Source organism: Meles meles, chromosome 20 (genome assembly GCF_922984935.1).
Source record: "Meles meles chromosome 20, mMelMel3.1 paternal haplotype, whole genome shotgun sequence".
In the NCBI taxonomy this organism is placed as follows: domain Eukaryota; kingdom Metazoa; phylum Chordata; class Mammalia; order Carnivora; family Mustelidae; genus Meles; species Meles meles.
This window is the reverse complement of record NC_060085.1, coordinates 8,096,368-8,114,649: the sequence shown is the minus strand read 5'-3', so window position 1 is coordinate 8,114,649 and position 18,282 is coordinate 8,096,368. Positions and strand designations below refer to the sequence as shown.

The following is an 18,282-nucleotide window of genomic DNA, read 5'->3' as shown; positions in this document are numbered from 1 at the left end:
TAAAATCTCGAAAAATAAATAAATAAGGGTGACTGGGTGGCTCAGTCATTAGGCCTCTGCCTTCAGCTCAGATCATGATCCCAAGGTCCTAAGATCGAGCCCCGCCTCTGCCTCCCAGCTCAGCTGGGAATCTGCTTCTCCACCTCCCACTCCCCTTTGTGTTCCCTCTCTCATTGTGTCTCTGTCAAATAAATAAGTAAAATCTTCAAATAAATAAATAAAGTAAAATAAAAACTTTAAGAATAATAAATAAGGAGCGTCTGGGTGGCTCAGATGGTTAAGCGTCTGCCTTCTGCTCAGGTCATGATCCCAGCATCCAGGGATCCAGCCCCACATCAGGCTCCTGGCTCAGTGGCGAGTCTACTTCTCCCTCTCCCTCTCCCCCTGCTCATGCTCTCTCTCTCTATCTCTTCATGTCTCAAATAAATAAATAAAATCCTTTAAAAAAATTGTTAAAAGAACAAATAATAAAAAAATAAAAGTACTCTCCTTATGTTCATGATTTTACCATAATTAAAACAATTTTTAAGTGAATTCTGCTGATAAACAACGGGGTTGCTCCTAGTGTCCCGCTGTTAGGCCAGTGCAGCTCCCTATAATCCAGAAGCCTGTCCCCTGGTTACACGTGCGAGTTTCTCCCGGGGTCATTCCCAGGAGTGGAAGCGTCACACCATAAGCACAGGACAGTGCTTTATCTGCTGAGCTCAAAGACAGAAGCCCTGCACACTTTGGCCTCATTAGAATCTCACAGTCCTGAAACAGATGTTTTTGTGACACTCATTGGTCAGATAAATGAAAGTGAGGTTCAGGGAGGGCAAGTAACTGGCCCGAGGACACACAGCGGGCACGGGGCTGCCCCGAGAGGAGCTCACCGTTGATGCAGCCAAGCTCGTCGCTTGAGTCCTTACAGTCATATTCCCGGTCACACTGCCGGCTGCCATGGATACAGGTCCCGTCCAAGCACTGGAACTCATCAGGCCGGCATGTGGACACAGCTAGGAAAAGACAGGGCACATGTTGGTTTCTCTCAAGGAGCAGTGGGGGAAAAAAAAAAAAAAAAAAACTACCAGATTTGAAGCAGCAATGTCCTGCCTGCCTCGGGCACCAGGGAAAGCAGATAACAAGAAAGATTTCAGATGTGGGAAAGAACAAGTCCTACCACCTCCATGGGCAGGAGACAGTGGCTTATCCATTTTATCTGCTTCCCATCTGGAGAAAAAGTCACCAGGGAACACCTGTCTTCACATTCTAAAATTTAACCAATGTAGTCTAATTTCTTTCTTTCTTTTTTTAAGGTGGGGGAAGGGCAGAGGGAGAGAGAGAGAATCTTAAGTAGGTTCCATGCCCAGCACGGAGCCTGATGCAGGGGTCAATCTCTCAACTCTGAGATCATGACCTGAGCTGAAATCAAGAGTCGGACCGAGCCACCCAGTCACCCCTAATCTATGTAGTTTTAGATTTTCTTTCATGGCAGTAGGTACTCTTTTCCTCAAAGAGGAAGAATCCAAGACAATCATTACTAAAGACACAGAAGAAAGTGGGGGGAAGCACCCTAACACCACCACTAAGTTTTCCTGGAGTTTTCTCCGATCTTTTCACATCTGCATTTTTGAGAACACCAAAAAAATTTTTTTTAAGATTTTCAGTCATCTGTACACCCAGTGTGGGGCTTGAACTTACAACCCTGAGATCAAGAGTCACATGCTCTACTGACAGAGACAGTCAGGCTCCCCAAGAACACATGATTTGTAAACAGCTGGCAAGGCCGACAGGCCCCTCTCAGCAGAAAAGCCACAGCGTGTTCCCCAGCTAGACAGAGGCAGACCGGACTGTGACAAATTCGGTCAGTGCCACTCCATACAGGACAGTCTGACGCTGTGAAGCAGGACAGATGTGCAGGAGAGGACGCCGAAGACAAAAGACGAATTTTTTTATTTTATTTATTTTATTTTCACAAGGTGTGTGTCCCTTCGATTAGTCACCCTTCCTGGGCCTCAGTTTCCCCATCTGTAAAGAGTGGGGAAAGCCTGCTCAGGTAATGAGCAGGTAAGGGAGTTTGTGTTGAGTTTTAGTGCACACTGTATACACTTTAAAAATGTGACTTTTAGGGATGCCTGGTGGGCTCTGTCGAAAGCGTGTGCAACTCTGAATCTCTGGGCTGTGAGTTTGAGCCCCATGTGGCGTGCAGACATTACTAACAATAAAAGAAAAGAAAGCAAACAAACAAACAAACGCCATAAACTAAAAAAAACAAAACACCTCACTTTTTTTTAAAGTGACTCTTAAAAAGTCTAATACCATCTACATGGAGCTTACAGTTCTATGAAAACAGTGCACCGGGGCAAAGGTACCAAAGAAACCGGGACATGAAAACACGTTCTAGGTTCACAGTAGCTCCGTCGCTAGCCTGGAAGCAACAGCCCCCGCTTCAGGAAGAACTAACACAGGGCCAGGGTCTGGGCAGCACAATCCTTTATCTTGACGGGCCCCAACATGGGAGCCACTCACCACGTGAGGCTACTTAACTTTCAATTCACAGAAGTGAACCAAAACAAATGTTAGGCTTCTTCGCTTGCATGACCTCCCGCACTGGGCAGTGCGGACATGGGAGGTCTCCACCGCCCCCAGAAAGTTCAATGGCATGGTGCTGACTCCAGTCAAAAAAGTCTGCCAAGGCCAAAGCTCTTGCCCCATTCCGTGGGGGAAGAGCACACAGTGCAGGGAGGCGCAGACCTTGGCCAGAGGTCACCTACCAGGGCTGGAGCCCAGGATCCTTTCTGGACGAAAATAATATTGCAGCTGTGACTTGCTCCCCTGGTCAAAAAAGGGGTGAACTCGGGGCACCTGGGTGGCTCAGTGGGTTAAGCCGCTGCCTTCGGCTCAGGTCATGATCTCAGGGTCCTGGGATCGAGTCCCGCATCGGGCTCTCTGCTCAGCAGGGAGCCTGCTTCCCTCTCTCTCTCTCTCTCTGCCTGCCTCTCTGCCTATTTGTGGTCTCTCTCTGTCAAATAAATAAATAAAATCTTTAAAAAAAAAAAAAAAGGGGGGTGAACTCGGGGCACCTGGGTAGCTCAGTGGGTTAAAGCCTCTGACTTCAGCTCAGGTCATGACCTCAGGGTCCTCGGATCGAGCCCCAGGTCGGGCTCTCTGCTCAGCAGGGAGCCTGCTTCCTCCTTTCTCTCTCTGCCTACTTGTGATTTCTCTGTCAAATAAATAAATAAAATCTTAAAAAAAAAAAAAGGGGGGGTGAACTCCACACTATTTGGAGTTAAAGACAGGGTCTCTGTTTATGGCTCCTCCCTCTGACTGGGAACACAGTCAGAAGCACGGAAGGAGACTGAAATTCCTGTGGCGCGACTTGGCATTGTCTAAGCACAGAAAGGCTGACCCGCCCCACCCCAGGGGGAGCACAGGGACAGGGGACAGGACCCCCCTGCGCAGAGCCCTTACTGCAGTTCTCCTCGTCGGACTTGTCCTTGCAGTCGGGGCCGCCGTCACAGCGCCAGCTGGAGTGGATACATTCACCGCTCTGGCAGTGGAACTCGAGGGGCGAGCACGGGCCGTTGTCGTGTTGGGGGACTGACAGCTTGCGGCCCTCGCAGTGCTGCGGCCACTCATCTGAGCCGTCCTTGCAGTCGGGGTCGCCGTCACAAGCCCACAGCTCGGGGATGCAGGCCGAGCTGTTGCACTGGAAGTTGGCAGGGCCACAGGTGGGCACGGGGCAGGATGCCTCGTCGGACCCGTCCAAACAGTCCCGGTCCGAATCGCAGACAAAATCCAGGGCGATGCACTTCCCATCCTGGCAGCGGAACTCGTTGTGGGAGCACGTCTTGGGTGCTGCAGGGGTGGGTGGGAAAGGACAACCCGGTCACCAGAGAGCCCTCTCTTCTCATGAGCAGCCCATTTTACAGATGAGGACACTGAGTCCTGGAGAGCCCAGACCTCAGTCGGAGACCCTGGAGATAGGGAACCTCTGCCAGGGTCAGCCTCCCCAGCCCATTCCTGTGGCCCCTCTGTGCTTCAGTTGCCCCATCTGTACCTGGGCCAGGCCCAAGGGAAGCACTATTTAAGAGTCTGCTGTTGGGACACCGGGGTGGCTCAGTTGGTTAAGCGTCTGCCTGCAGCTCTGGTCAGATCCCAGGGTCCTGGGATCAAGCCCCGCATTGCTCAGTGGGGAGCCTGCTTCCCCCTCTGCCTGTGGCTCTCTCTGCTTGTGCTCAAGCTCTTGCTCTCTCTAACTGACAAATAAATAAGAAATCTTAAGAAAAAAAGAAAGTTTGCTGTTATTATTAAAAGAAACACCTGCCAAAATGTGGTGACTGTGGGACATGAAGGAGGTGTTGGCCACCACTACAGTGGCGATCATTTTGTAATATGTACGTGTATCAAATCATCACCTACTCCTCTTGAGAGAGAGAGAGAGAGTCTACACACAAAGGGGGTGGCAGAAGCAGAGGAAGGAGAGAGAGAATCTTAAGCAGACTCCACGGCCAGCACAGAGCCTGACTTGGGGTTCGATCTCATGATCCTGAGATCATGACCCGAGATGAAACCAAGAGACTGAGCTACCCAGGTGCTCCCCCCATCCAAAAGAATGTCTTAAAAAGTGGTGGTTGGGGGCGCCTGGGTGGCTCAGTGGGTTAAAGCCTCTGCCTTCAGCTTAGGTCATGATCTCAGGGTCCTGGGATCGAGCCCCGCATCGGGCTCTCTGCTCAACAGGGAGCCTGCTTCCCCCTCTCTCTCTGCCTGCTTGTGATCTCTGTCTCTGTCAAATAAATAAATTAAATCTTAAAAAAAAAAAAAAGTGGTGGTTGGGGGGCACCTGGGTGATGCGGTCGGTTGAACAGTTGAGTGTCCAACTCCTGATTTTGGTTCAGGTCATGGTCTCACAGTGGTGGGATGGATCCCTGCACCAGGCTCCGCACTCAGCCCAGAGTTGGGTTCGGGTTCTCTGTCCCTCTCCCTCCCACTCATGCTCTCAAATAAATAAACAAAATCTTTAGGGGGAGAAAAAAAAAAAGAAACTGGCAACTTTAAAAAAATTTTTTGTTTTTTTATGGGGCACCTGGGTGGCTCAGTTGGTTGGGCGATTGCCTTCAGCTCAGGTCCTGATCCCAGGGTCATGGGATCGAGCCCTGCATTGGGCCCCTTGCTCGGTGGGGAGCCTGCTTCCCCCTCTACCTGCTACTCCACCTGCTTGTGCTCTCTGTCAAATAAATAAATAAAATTTTAAAAATTTTTTGTTTTTTTTAAATTCATCCCCCCCCAGCTGCTCTTTAAACTTACATAATGTTGTATGTCAATTATATCACAATAAAGCTAGAAGGAAAAACAAGGTACGTGGGTAAAGAACAACACCCCATTTTATTTCCAAATGTTCCCCGAGGAGGTATTTCATCAGGCGACCGTTAAGCCCTGTGAGACACACACCTCTCAAGTGAATGTATGTGAACACACGCATGTTGTTTTTTTTATTATTATTTTCATGGATTTTTAAATTTTCTGAACTTGAAGATCTGACATTATCTTATTTAAATTTTTCCCGGTTATTCTTCTCAGCGCCTTACTCCATTAAAAAACAAAACAAAACTCTACAACTCAGTAACTAACTAACTAACGAACACTGCAGAGCCAAGACAGACACCCCACTCTTCAACGTGCCTCCCCCTCCGGGACTCTTGGCCCTGTTTCTTCCCAGAAGCCACAACTCGGCGAAGCTTTCCTCTTCCTGGTGGTCAGCTGAGCAATATGGTCTCAGCCGAGGACACCTACTGTGTGCTCGGCCGCCCAGGGTGGTGGGTGGTGGTCACAGTGGCTCACCAGAGATGTGCCACGTGGTTGGGGTGGGGGGGGGGGGACACTTGGCAGGGACAGCCTGAGTATGCTGACCACCCTAAGAGGTGGCACCAACCCTATGCCCTGCACGGCCGCGTGGGCAAAGTGCAGTTCAAACGCACAAGGGGGCTTGGCAGGAGCTTCTAGGAGGACTGAAGAGCCAATCTGGAGCTCAGCTGGGGCAGGACGGCCTGGGGCAGCACGGCCTGGGGCAGCAACTGTAACTGCAGCCCCAGGACCGGGGCGGCGGGGACCCAGTGGGGCCAGCGCAGGGCTGTGGGGGAAGGGAGCAACTTACGACAGCCTTGCTCGTCCGAGCCATTCTCGCAGTCCACCTGGCCGTCACATCTCCAGAACTCAGGGATGCAGCGGTTGACACGACCTCCGCAGCTGAAGTCCCCCGACTTACAGGTGACAGACACTATGGGAGAAACGGGACTGAGCCTTCCCTGCCCCAATTGGACGCTCCAGCCCCCGCTTTGCAGAGCAAAAACACAGTTTTCAGAAACAGGGTGCCAAGCCCAACTTTCTGGGCACCCCCCCCAAAAAAAATCAGACATGAGGGGATGGAAAGGTTAGAAGGAGAGAGAGGTGACGGCTGTACAGTACCGTGACCATATAAATACCACTGAACTGGTTCCTTTAAAATGGTTAATTTTACGTTATGTAAATTTCACCTCATTTTTTTAAAAGCTGGTAAGGTTCCAGAAACATCGCTTCCCCCAACTCCCAATTCATGGCTGAACACATCAGCCTGCTGGCTGCTGTTCGTCTTGTCTGCCACCCACTCTCATCATAAAGGGCAAGAAGTGTGTCACGCCCAAAGGGGACTCACTGCAGGTCTCCTGGGACTCATCTGAAGCATCTGAGCATTCGGCGCTCCCATCGCAAACCCACTTGTAGGAGATGCACTTCCCGTCTTGGCACTGGAACTCGTTTCTGCCACATTTGTCTTCCACTGAGAGAGAAGGGAAGAGGAAGGGCCACTCAGCGCCAGAATCGGAAACTGACACCACCACCTGTGTGTGTCTATTTCCTGCCAGCTGCGGAATGAACCAGAAATAGAATCTGATCCTTCCCAGGAAATAAAACACACACAACACATTTCATGAACCACAAGTGCGGCGGAGGATGCAAAGAACAGATCTAGAAGAGTGACTTGCCAATGGTGTGTGAAACTTGACATAACGGTTGTGGAGTCCAGTGTATGGACCCACTAAGGTAGGAAACAAGATCATCTAACTTCCCTGCCCGTGAAAAAAGAAAATGATTTAAATGATTTAGCGTATTACAAACCTGTACTGGCAAAAGTAACGAGGAAAACTGAGAGTGTGAAATCATTCAGCAGAAGGAAAAATGAGGGGTCAACTCCAGTAGGCAGGGAGGAAATATAAAGAGACAAAAATTATGAGAAATTATGAATACAGAGTTCAGAGAACAGAGATGCTGGAGCAAAAATAATCATAAAATGGAAGGTCAGATCCAAAGAAATAGAACAGAGGCAGTAGCAAAAGATGTAACAAGAGCAACTTTTTCTAGGAAAACAAAGACTCAAATTTCTTTTTAAGGATTTTATTTATTTGACAGAGAGAGAGCATAAGCAGGGGGAGTGGCAGGCAGAGGGAGAAGCAGGCTTTCCCCTGAGCAGGGAGCCCAAGGTGGGACTCAAACCCAAGACCCTCGGATCATGACCTGAGTTGAAGGCAGAAGCTTAAATGACTGAGCCATCCAGGTGTCCACAAAGACCCAGATTTTTAGATAACAATGAGGATAAGTAAACTTGGGGGAAATTTCCTAAAATCTATTGATTTTAGCATTTTGGAAAAGAGATCACAATAATATTGACTGCATTTTGTCTTAAATATTATACTTTGATTCAGAATGCATAGTTCTATGTGAACTGGAATAAAGCAAACTTTTATTATTAGTGATACCTGGTAATAAAAAAAAAACTTTTAATCTCTAAGTATAGACTTTGATGCCCAATGTAAAATAAAACAATGTGTGGGGCGCCTGGGTGGCTCAGTGGGTTAAGCCACTGCCTTCGGCTCAGGTCATGATCTCAGGGTCCTGGGATCGAGTCCCGCATCGGGCTCTCTGCTCAGCAGGGAGCCTGCTTCCCTCTCTCTCTCTGCCTGCCTCTCTATCTACTTGTGATCTCTGTCAAATAAATAAAAAAAAATTAAAAATAAAATAAAATAAAACAATGTGGCCAATAAAAATTATGATCTGGTTTATCTCATCATGCTTTATGAATAAATAAGCAAATACGACCAAAAAAAAAAAAAGAAGCAGCAGCAGCAGCAGCTAGCAGGATTTTCCTATTGTCAGATGTTCTGTAGGCAAATATAGGTATGTAAAGTGTAAGTTTGACTGATGGCTACCAATTATTAATAAGTTCCATTCTTTTAAGAAGGTGGTTTTTGTTTTGGTCTCTTAAGATTTCATTAATTTTATTTGAGAGAGCGAGCGAGCAAAAGTGTGAGCGGGGGTGGGGGTGCAGAGGGGGAAGGAATCCCAAGCTTGGAGCCCAATGCAGAACTCCATCCCATGCCCCAGAGACCATGACCTGACCCAAAACCAAGACTTAGAAGCTTAACCAACTGATCCCCCTGGGGGGTCTCTATTTTTCCTTTGATCAATTAATTTTATTTTTTTAAAGATTTTATTTATTTATTTGACAGACAGAGATCACAAGTAGGCAGAGAGGCAGAGAGGAGGAAGCAGGCTCCCCGTGGAGCAGAGAGCCTGATGAGGGGCTCAATCCCAGGACCCGAGCCGAAGGCAGAGGCTTTAACCCACTGAGCCACCCAGGCGCCCCTGAAGTGTTAAGTATTTTTAGCTCATCTTATTCAACATCTTGCTTTTCTGTGGAGTTTTATCTTACGATGTACCTAATACAGTAGCAGTAGTCTACATGAATAATTATATTGGGGAGAACATAGCATTTTTTTTGTTTTTTTGTTTTAAACCAGTGGAGGTATGTGATTGAAAGAGTTTGGAAAGCAACTGTTTAAGACAATGATGAAAGACTTCAGGGCCAAATGCAACGTGGAATTCTGGACTGGGTCCCGAAAGAGGAAAGGGAAAAGTTGGTGAAATCCAAATGAAGTCTAGAGTTAACAGTAATGAACCAACATTAAACTCAACTTTATGCTTTGTTTTGTTTAAGACTTATAATTATTAGAGGGGCCCTGGGTGGCTCAGTGGGTTAAAGCCTCTGCCTTCGGCTCAGGTCCATGATCTCAGGGTCCTGGGATCTGGCTCTCTGCTCAGCAGCCTGCTTCCTCCTCTCTCTCTCCCTACTTGTGATCTCTGTCAAATAAATAAATAAAATCTTTAATTAAAAAAAAGACTTATTTATTAGAGAGAGAGAGCACAAGCAGGGAGAGGGGCTGAGGGAGTGGGAGAAGCAGACTCCCTGCTGATCAGGGAGCCCAAACTGGGGCTTGATCCCAGGATCCTGGGATCATGACCCAAGCCAAAGGCAGAAAAGCTTAAATGACTGGGCCACCCAGGGGCCCCCAAACTCTTAGTTTTGACAAATATACCATTGTCTGTAAGATGTTAGCATTAGGGTAATCTGGATGTGGGGTATAAAAGAATTCTCTGCAATAATCTTTGCAACTTTTCTGTAAATCTAATATAATTCCAAAATAAAAAGGGCATTTTTAGTAAGTCCTCCTTCAGGATGGGGCACCTGGTTGGCTCAGTTGGTTAAATGTCTGCCTTTGGCTCAGGTCATGACCCCAGGGTCCTAGGATTGAGTCCTACATCGGGCTCCTTGCTGCTTCTCCCTCTCCCTCTGCCCCTCCCCACTCATGCTCACATTCGCAAATAAATATATATATACATATATACACATATATACGTATATGTGTATACATATACATATATGTGTGTGTATATATTTAAAAATAATAAATAAATTTAAAAAGAGTCCTTCCTTCAGGTGAAAGCTTACATATATTAGACACTTCTGTTCTTTAGGATGAACAAGGAAGGTGAATAAAGATTTGTGGAGCATGGGGTGGGGCGTGCGGAGAAGAAAGGCTTTAGGGGTTGACATCACGGGAAACCAAGTCATTAAAATGACAAAGCTCATGCCATTCTTGGCCAAAATGGGACAACTGTGGTCTCCATCCACATTAATGCCAAGACATTAGGGGGCAGAGAGTGAAGGTGATCCTCCGCGGATCCAAAAGGACCTGCCTAGTACTTCCTTTCCAAGCTCACAGGTATCTGGCCAGCACTCCTTCCATCCCTTTGCCTTCCATACACACATCTGCAGACTTCTGTTTTCCCCATAAATTGCTGACCTGCAAGTTTGCCTACAAGCAAGGAAGGGGACGATGACCTTGAGATCACAGATTTCACCAACTGTTCCCTGCCCCCAAAGCAATGTGAATTACAACACTACAGAAGGGACTTTCTCCTGCCCCTTCCACAATGAACCTCGTGACCCATATCCTGCCTCCATGCTGAATCCCATAAAAGTTTCCCAGCCTCAGAGCCCAAATTTCTGCAGCTTGGTCCCGACTCTCCTAATTTTTTTTCCCCCTGCAATAATCCAGATTGCAGCTTCCTGGAAGACCCTGGGCCAAAACCATCTAGCTGTACTGCTTCCAAATCCCTGACCCATAGAAACTTTGCAATAGAAAATGCATGTTGTTGTTGCTTTTAAGACTACTTATTTTAAAGAGAGAGAGAGAGAGCACGAGTGGGAAAGGCAAATAGAAAAGGAGAGAGAATCTCAAGTAGACGCCACGATGAGTAAGAAGCCCGATGCGGGGCTCAATCCCCCAACCCTGAGATCATGACCTGACCCGAAACCAAAGAGTTGGACGCTTAACAGACTGCATCACCCAGATGCCCCTAAATGTGTGTTGTTGTTTAAGAGTTTCTTTATTTGATAGACAGAGATCACAAGTAGGCAGAGAGAGAGAGGGGGAAGCAGGCTCCCTTCTGAGCAGAGAGCCTGAAATGGGGCTCGATCCCAGGACCCTGAGATCATGACCTGAGTCAAAAGCAGAGGCTTAACCCACTGAGCCACCTAGGCACCCCTAAATGTGTGTTGTTCTAAGCCACTAAGTTTGGGGATGATTTGCTTGACTGACAGTTAAACTTTGAAATGGACCTTCCAAAAAATTGGGTTTTGCACCCCCAGGAGCTCCTAAAACATCCATTTCTCACTCTTATCACACTACAGGAAAATCACCTCTTTACTTGCAGGTCTCCCCACTAAATTTAAAAACCCCTGAGGGCAAGGAATGTCCTTTTCATCCTTGCAGCACCACACAGGGCACAGGCCCATGCCTGACACGGTTGCAATAATTTTGTGCAATAGGTATGGGGAAAATCAGAGCCAGGTCCCTCACAGCCCCAGGCAAAGGGCTGAGAAAGGGGGAACCTTGTAAGAGGGTAACAGGGCAGAACCTGCAAAGTTCAAGTTAAAGTGCAAAATTTCTGGGACCTGGAAGAAATACTGGCACAGGTGCAGGACAATGCTAAGTTCAAGGAATTCCAAAGCCCTACTTAGGGGAAAAGAAGGGAACAGCTGGCGTAGTTTAAAATAGGGCCGCAAGGGGCACCTGGGTGGCACAATTGGTTGAGCGCCTCCAGACCCCTTGATCATCTTCACCAGGCTGGACCTGATCCTGAACCTGGGCTGAGAGCCCTGGTGGCTGGGGACATTGGGACCCAGTTTAAAAATCACCTTCCTAGTGGCACCTGGCCACCTCTATCAGTGGGGATGGAACTCTTGATCTCAGGGTCGTGAGTTTAAGCTCCACATTGGACTTTTATATTTAAAAATTTAAAAATATTTAAAAATTTAAATTTATTTAAAAATAAAATCTTTTAAAAACGCTCTTTTAGGGCGCCTGGGTGGCTCAGTGGGTTGAGCCGCTGCCTTCGGCTCGGGTCGCGGTCTCAGGGTCCTGGGATCGAGTCCCGCATCGGGCTCTCTGCTCGGCAGCGAGCCTGCTTCCCTCTCTCTCTCTCTCTGCCTGCTTCTCTGTCTGCTTGTGATCTCTCTGTCAAATAAATAAATAAAATCTTTAAAAGAAAAAAAAAAAAAAAAAAAAAGAACCGCTCTTTTATGGGGCGCCTGGGTGGCTTAGCAGGTTAAAGCCTCTGCCTTCGGCTCAGGTCATGATCTCAGGGTCCTGGGATCAAACCCTGCATCGGGCTCTCTGCTAGGTGGGGACCTGCTTCCCTTCCCCTCTCTCTGCCTGCCTCTCTGCCTACTCGTGATCGCTCTCTGTCAAATAAATAAAATATTTAAAAAAAATTTTTATAAAAAAACGCTCTTTTATTATTATTTTTTAAAGTTTTATTGATTTGAGAGAAAGAGGATAGAGACTGAGCAGGAGTGTGGTGCGGTGGGGAGAAGGGCAGAGGGAGAGAGAGAAGTAGGCTCCCAGCTGAGCAGGGAAACCACTTTGGGGCTCGATCATGACCTGAGCCAAAGGCAGACGCTTAGTGACTGAGCCAGCCAGGTGCCCCCGAAAAAGCTATTTTAACTCAAATAACTATTTATTTACTTACTTTTAATTTATTTATTATCTAATTATTTACATACAGGCATACCTTGCAGGTTCAGTTTCCGATCACCCCAAAATGAGTATTGCAATAAAGTGAGTCCAATGAATTGGTCTTCTCAGTGCATACGGCAGTTATGTTTACACTAAATGACCAAAATGTGACACAGAGACATAAAGTGAGTAATAAGTGCAGGAAAAACCTCGACTTGCTCCACGAGGGGTTGCCAAAACCTTCCATGTGTGCAGAAAGGCAGTATCTGCGAAGCGTAAGAAAATCAGGTGTAAAAAAAAAAAAAAAAGAAAATGAGGTGTGTCTGCGGGGGGCACCTGGCAGGCCAGGTCTGAGGAGAGCGCGACTCTTGACCTCAAGGGTCACGGGTTCAAGCCTCACTCTGGGTGCAGAGATGACCTAAATAAATCAAAGGGTCTTTTTTTTTTTTTAGATCCCATCTATTTATTTGACAGAGATCACAAGTAGGCAGAGAGAGAGGAAGGGAAGCAGGCTCCTCGCTGATCAGAGAGCCCGACACAGGGCTCGATCTCAGGACCCCGAGATCATGACCTGAGCCAAAGGCAGAGGCTTTAACCCACTGAGCCACCCAGGCACCCCTATACCTCATTTTTTAAAAGATTTTATTTATTTATTTGACAGAGGGATGGAGCAAGTGAGCAAGAGAGAGCACACGCAGGGAGAGCAGCAGGCAGAGGGAGGCAAGGGCCTTGAGGTGTTATTACTATTCTCAGTCTTTCCGGTGACATGTTTTGTTGGTAAAATAGGGCTTTGTGCAAAGGTTGGGAGGCCAGAGCAGCCAATTAGCGGTAATGGAGGTTGTGGGGCCCTGGAGAAGGCAGGAGAGCCTCATTACGAATGGCCCTTGCCTGAACTTCCTTTTTCATTTTTTCTGAGAGTCCTGACATTCCAGTTGCTTTTCACCCACTCCCTGTGCCACGAGCGAGATGTGAGTCATATCCGGTTTTCAGTGTTGGGGAAATTACAATTCAACCGTGAGTCAGTGGGGTGTGGGGTTGGATGGGGGAGGCAGCTCCAAGAGAGTCATCCTGTTGAGATCAGTAGTTGGGCAATTCGATTATCAGTTTGTGTAACCACAGCACATTCCAAAGTTTAACACATTCCCTTCTCTCTTATTTTTTCTCTTACTCATTCTCCTTGCCACCTAGGCTGTCCACCACAACTTCCAAATATTTGCTAGCCAAAGATGGGGGAAGACCTCACCATCAGGAAGACCCCGCCTTTACTTTTTATCAGGACAGGTCATCCAAAGAGCTATCCCACAACAGCTCCGGACAACGTTTGAATAAAAAGCTAATGGAGGGGCACCTGGGTGGCTCAGTGGGTTAAAGCCTCTACCTTCGGCTCAGGTCATGATCCCAGGGTCCTGGGATCAAGCCCCGCATCGGGATCTCTGCCTAGCAGGGAGCCGGCTTCCTCCTCTCTTTCTGCCTGCTCTCTCTGCCTACTTGTGATCTCTGTCTGTCAAATAAATAAATAAAATCTTTAAAAAAAAAAAAAAAGCTCATGAATTTGACTGTTAACAGGTGTAGCCAGGCAACAGTCACCTGGGAAATTAATCAATCCCATGGCCTTGCTAGTGAAGACAGGGATCAGGAACAGCAAGTGCCGAGAGACAGGACATCAGATGGGTGTCCCCACAGCAGACAACACCGCTCTGAGCAAGGGGACAGAGCCAGTCCTGTTAGCCGCACACCACTGGAGGAAACCTCAGGGCTTCCTCCGGGTTGGAGAAGCAAGGTTTGTGTTTTACTTGTCGGTTTCACTTGAATTCCAGTAAAAGCAAACTGGAGCGCCCACTCCACTATTTCCTCATGCTGGGGATGCCTAAAATTACACAGAAACCACACATACCCACACCCCCCCAAGTGCCTAAATCTCTAAACTCTAGCCTTTAAGTCTCTCCTGTCACACGCGACAAGCCAGGAACAAGGTCATTGAAACAGAAAAGGAGAATGCCCAGTTCCGCTTTTTCTCCAGCATGCAAATGAGGTGGTAAATGCTTTCTATGTTTTCTTTCCCATGCTACTGAATATGTTCCTCGGGAGAATCAAAATTATAGACAGAATCATTTCCTTGAAAAAAGAAATGGCTGGCGCTAACAGACTCAGCAGAATACGAATGAGAAATCAATTTGCCAGTGTGTTTTTCCAAACTAGGTGACGCCAAGGCATTTTCCTCAGGCGTGATCTCAGTGGAAGATTTTGTGGTCGGTTCCTTTGGGGAGGGCTTTGTCTCTGTGATGGTTCATTGCTGTGTCTTATCAACAAATGTGACATCCTTGACAGCCCCGGGAGGGAAAGTGTGGACGCTATTACTGTGCCTAACAAGGGATATGAAGGCCATCAAAGCCCTAAGCAATAAAGGCATCTAGATTAGGATCTTATCAAGGGAGGAACCCTACAGATTAGAGCGTGAATATCCCGGAAAGGCAGAATGATCCACATAATTCCCCTTAAAGGTCTGCAGTCTCAAAATCAGTTCTCCCTTTCTCCAGTGTTGCCCCGCAATGACCAATGAATCTCCCCAGCTCGCGCTGCTGAAACGGACACAGCTCTTAGCGAGTGAGATGCTCTGCTTTTCTGAATTTGGGTGTGCCCTGGGCATACAGGATACTCCGCACACAACTGTTAAGTGGTTTTGATCTGGCTACGTGAAGGCGCGCAGTCCAGATTCCAACAACTCCCATTTCCAAGGAAAAAGAACAAGAAATCCCATCCCCCTCCTACCGCCCCCCCCCCCCCCCAAATGCTTTAAAGACAGCTAAGGGAGCACACTGGGGCAGCCAGGGCTGTTAACACCAGAGGAGAAGTAGCTGCTGTGGCCCTCAGGAGTCTGGGGAACACATCAGGACTCTGAGCCTCCCTGAGAACAAGGGAGGTCACTCACTGAGAGAGAAAGCTGAAGTAAAGCAACACATCCTGCTCAAGGCACCACCGCCCGGAGTTCCTCTTAGGGACGGGAAAAAAATCAAGAGTCCAGAGAATGGAAAGAGAAAGCTTTCGGGAGGTGCATTTCACAGCTCATCAGAGGAACACCAAAATTGGACAAATCAAGCAGCCGACCCCAGAGCGGCTCTGGACAAGACTAGAATCCCAGTCAGCGCTTGAAGGGCTAAGCAGCCCGGTCCCACTGGCCCTGCCCCAAACTGCTCCTCCTGCAGTTGTATCCGAACCCCAAGGAGAGCGGAAACTAAAGCAAGCAACCGCATCTTGCTCAAGACTCCGCTGCCGTGATGTCCTCCTAGGGATGGAGTCCATCAGCCTTTGAAATACGAGTCAATTAAATGCCTCTTGACAAGCCACGCTCCCTCCTCGTCACGCAGCTGGTGGCGGAGTTTTCGCAACGACCCTGACCCTCGGCAGCCACCTCAGGGAAAACCGATGTGTCACTGAGAGGAATTCCACCAGGTCACAGCTCCCCGCACAAAGCCGCCCCTCCCCTCCCGTCAATACAGAAAGTTGCCGCGCACTCCTGTTATCAGAGAATCCTAATTCGTTTCGGGGCTGCTCGGCTTCTAAGGAAATGAACCATTTCTCTCACATCCAGGGCGAGGTCAAATGCCTCCGGCAACTCACTGAGAGCCCCTGGGTATCTCAGGACCGCGCCCCGACTAGCCTCGCTCAACTAAACCCATTCAGAGCTTCTGAACAACAACAAAAAAGGGCCACCCTGAGGGATCCGTCCGACGTTGCCGCCTCCCGGTCCCTGCCCCAGTGGAAGGTCTCCGCGAATTTCCCTTCGGGGGCGACCGAGGAGGGGCGGGCGTTTCCGAGGCCACGTTTCGGCTCCGGGAGGAACGGAGGCCCTGAGGGTGGCCTGGGGGCGCGTAGGTGAACTCGACCCAGGCCGGGGCAGCGAGGGCGGCCTCCAGGACAAAAGGGGCTCGCCCGTGCTCGCGGAGGCGACCTCGGGGGCCCGGGACGCGTCGTCCGCTTTGTTGTGACAGGCAACCGGGACGGACGCTAGCGAACGCGAGCGGTCGCCTCACCTGAGCCAAGGGCGGTGGGAGTCCTCAGCCTCACCTCGAGCCCCGCCCCGCGCACCCCCCCCCCCGCATCCGCCGTCCCCTATTGGCCAAGGGGAGTGGCTCGAGGCTCGCGTGTTTCGATCGTGCCCAATGGGAGCTCGGGGACTGGCCCTCGGGGCCGGAGGCGGGGCTGGAGGCGGCGGCCATGGGCAGAAGCGCGCGTGCGGCGCGGGTGAGGAAAATCAGCGTCGGACCCCGGGCTCAGAGGCTGTCCTAGAGGGTTACAAAGCCACCTGAGCCGCCTGGGGCATTTCTGCCCGCGGGGGGACGCGAGGGCGCCCGCAGGGAACCCCCCCAGGCTGAGCCCCCGAGGTCCTGGTAGTCCTCACCCAAGAACAACTCGGTGGAGGCGTCCCTGCCTCCCTACGGCTGGAGGGCCCCGTGTCCCGCTCTGAAGAAGGGGGTCCCCCCATCTGGCGGAGACTCCTGGGAAAAGCCTCACCTGCTTCTCGTGACCTCCCCACATCCCCAAACCCTCGCAGTCCCTTCAGCCGTTTGGCCGGGACTTCGTGCCATTTTCCCCACACATCTTTCAAGGATGGGGTGGTTTCCCGCAGCTCCCAGAATTACCAAGGGGCTCCCCGAGTTCTGGGGGGATCACCCCATCGCACGCGGACGCCTGGAGCCAGCCTTACCTGCCGCCCCCAACGCTGCGAGGAGCAGGGCGGCGGCCCAGCACAGCCCCCAGCCCGCGGGTCTCATGCTCCCAGCCTCCGCCCTCGAAAGCGCCAGCCCGGGCCTCGGTCTGTAAAGTCCGTGCGGGTAACCCGGGCCTCGAGCCGTCGGGTGGCAAATGCATGCGGGGCCCCAGTCATTTGCAGCATTTCTATGAGAGTTTCCTCGCAGGGGGAGGAGTCTGCGGTGGGGTGATTTTCGAATATCTTCGCCTCACTGCGGGAGGAGGAGTTTCGAGAGGAGGAGTTTGGAACGGCCGATGCGATTAGGGCTGGTTAACCCGTGAAGTCCTGACTCGGATTCCAGTCTTTTCCAAAACTTGCTTCCAACTCATCTAACAGGCTAACGACCATCTCCCCTCTGCCTCCAACGGAAAAAAACGAGACACGTCAGGAACTTTACCCCCTCCTTTCTCTACTTGCTTTTTCCTTTCTAGGAATCGTATATATAGATTTTAACTGAGTTTAATCCCGTATCGTTTTGGGACGATTCTTCAGAATTGGTCTAAACAGGACTCGGTGAGGAATTTAAATAAAATCTTCACAAACGTTCCGCTCCAAACTGATCTTGTCTTGTGGGATCCAGCACTTGGATGAATACCAGCGAAAGCATCTCTAAAACCAATTTATCCGTTCCGGGTCTGGACATAAATACGGATTTGTTCTTTTAGGAGAAAATGTTAAACAGGCTGCTGCTTCCTCTCCCCAAAGCAAAAATCAAAATAACGGTGCCCGGGTGGCTTAGTGGGTTAAGCCTCTGCCTTCAGCTCTGGTCATGGTCTCAGGGTCCTGAGATCGGCCCCACCTTGGGGGTGGGGTGGGGGGTCACTGCTCAGCAGGGAGTCTGCTCCCCGCCCCCTGCCTGGTCTCTGCTACTTGTGATCTCTCTCTCTGTCAAATAAATAAAATCTTTTTTTTTAATCAAAATAAAACAGCTTTTAGAGTTGAACCTAATTGCCTTAATCACAGAGGGCTGATGGAGAACAGCTTTTAAGAGTCAGAGTCTTGGGGGCACCTGGGTAGCTCAGTAGGTTAAAACTTCTGCCTTTGGCTCAGGTCATGATCCCAGGGCCTGGGATAGACCCCTCAGCTCCTCATCCGGCTCTCTGCTTATGGGGAGCCTGTTTCTCCCTCTCCCTGCTGCTTCCCCTGCTTGTGCATGCTCTC

At 49.4% G+C, this 18,282-nt stretch overlaps 1 protein-coding gene across 1 annotated transcript in view; it reads right to left on the bottom strand.

The window, feature by feature from the left end:
- The window catches only part of LDLR (low density lipoprotein receptor), a 34,475-nt gene extending 17,198 nt beyond the window's left edge, over window positions 1-17,277 (bottom strand). Inside the window, exons 1-5 of the mRNA XM_045991045.1 lie at window positions 17,077-17,277; window positions 6,671-6,793; window positions 6,134-6,256; window positions 3,451-3,837; window positions 873-995 (exon numbers count right to left, since the gene is read on the bottom strand). Coding sequence (XP_045847001.1) covers window positions 873-995; window positions 3,451-3,837; window positions 6,134-6,256; window positions 6,671-6,793; window positions 17,077-17,143 — 823 coding nt within the window. The 5' untranslated portion in view covers window positions 17,144-17,277. The remainder of the gene's footprint in view (window positions 1-872; window positions 996-3,450; window positions 3,838-6,133; window positions 6,257-6,670; window positions 6,794-17,076) is intronic.
- Between the last annotated feature and the right edge of the window lie 1,005 nt (window positions 17,278-18,282).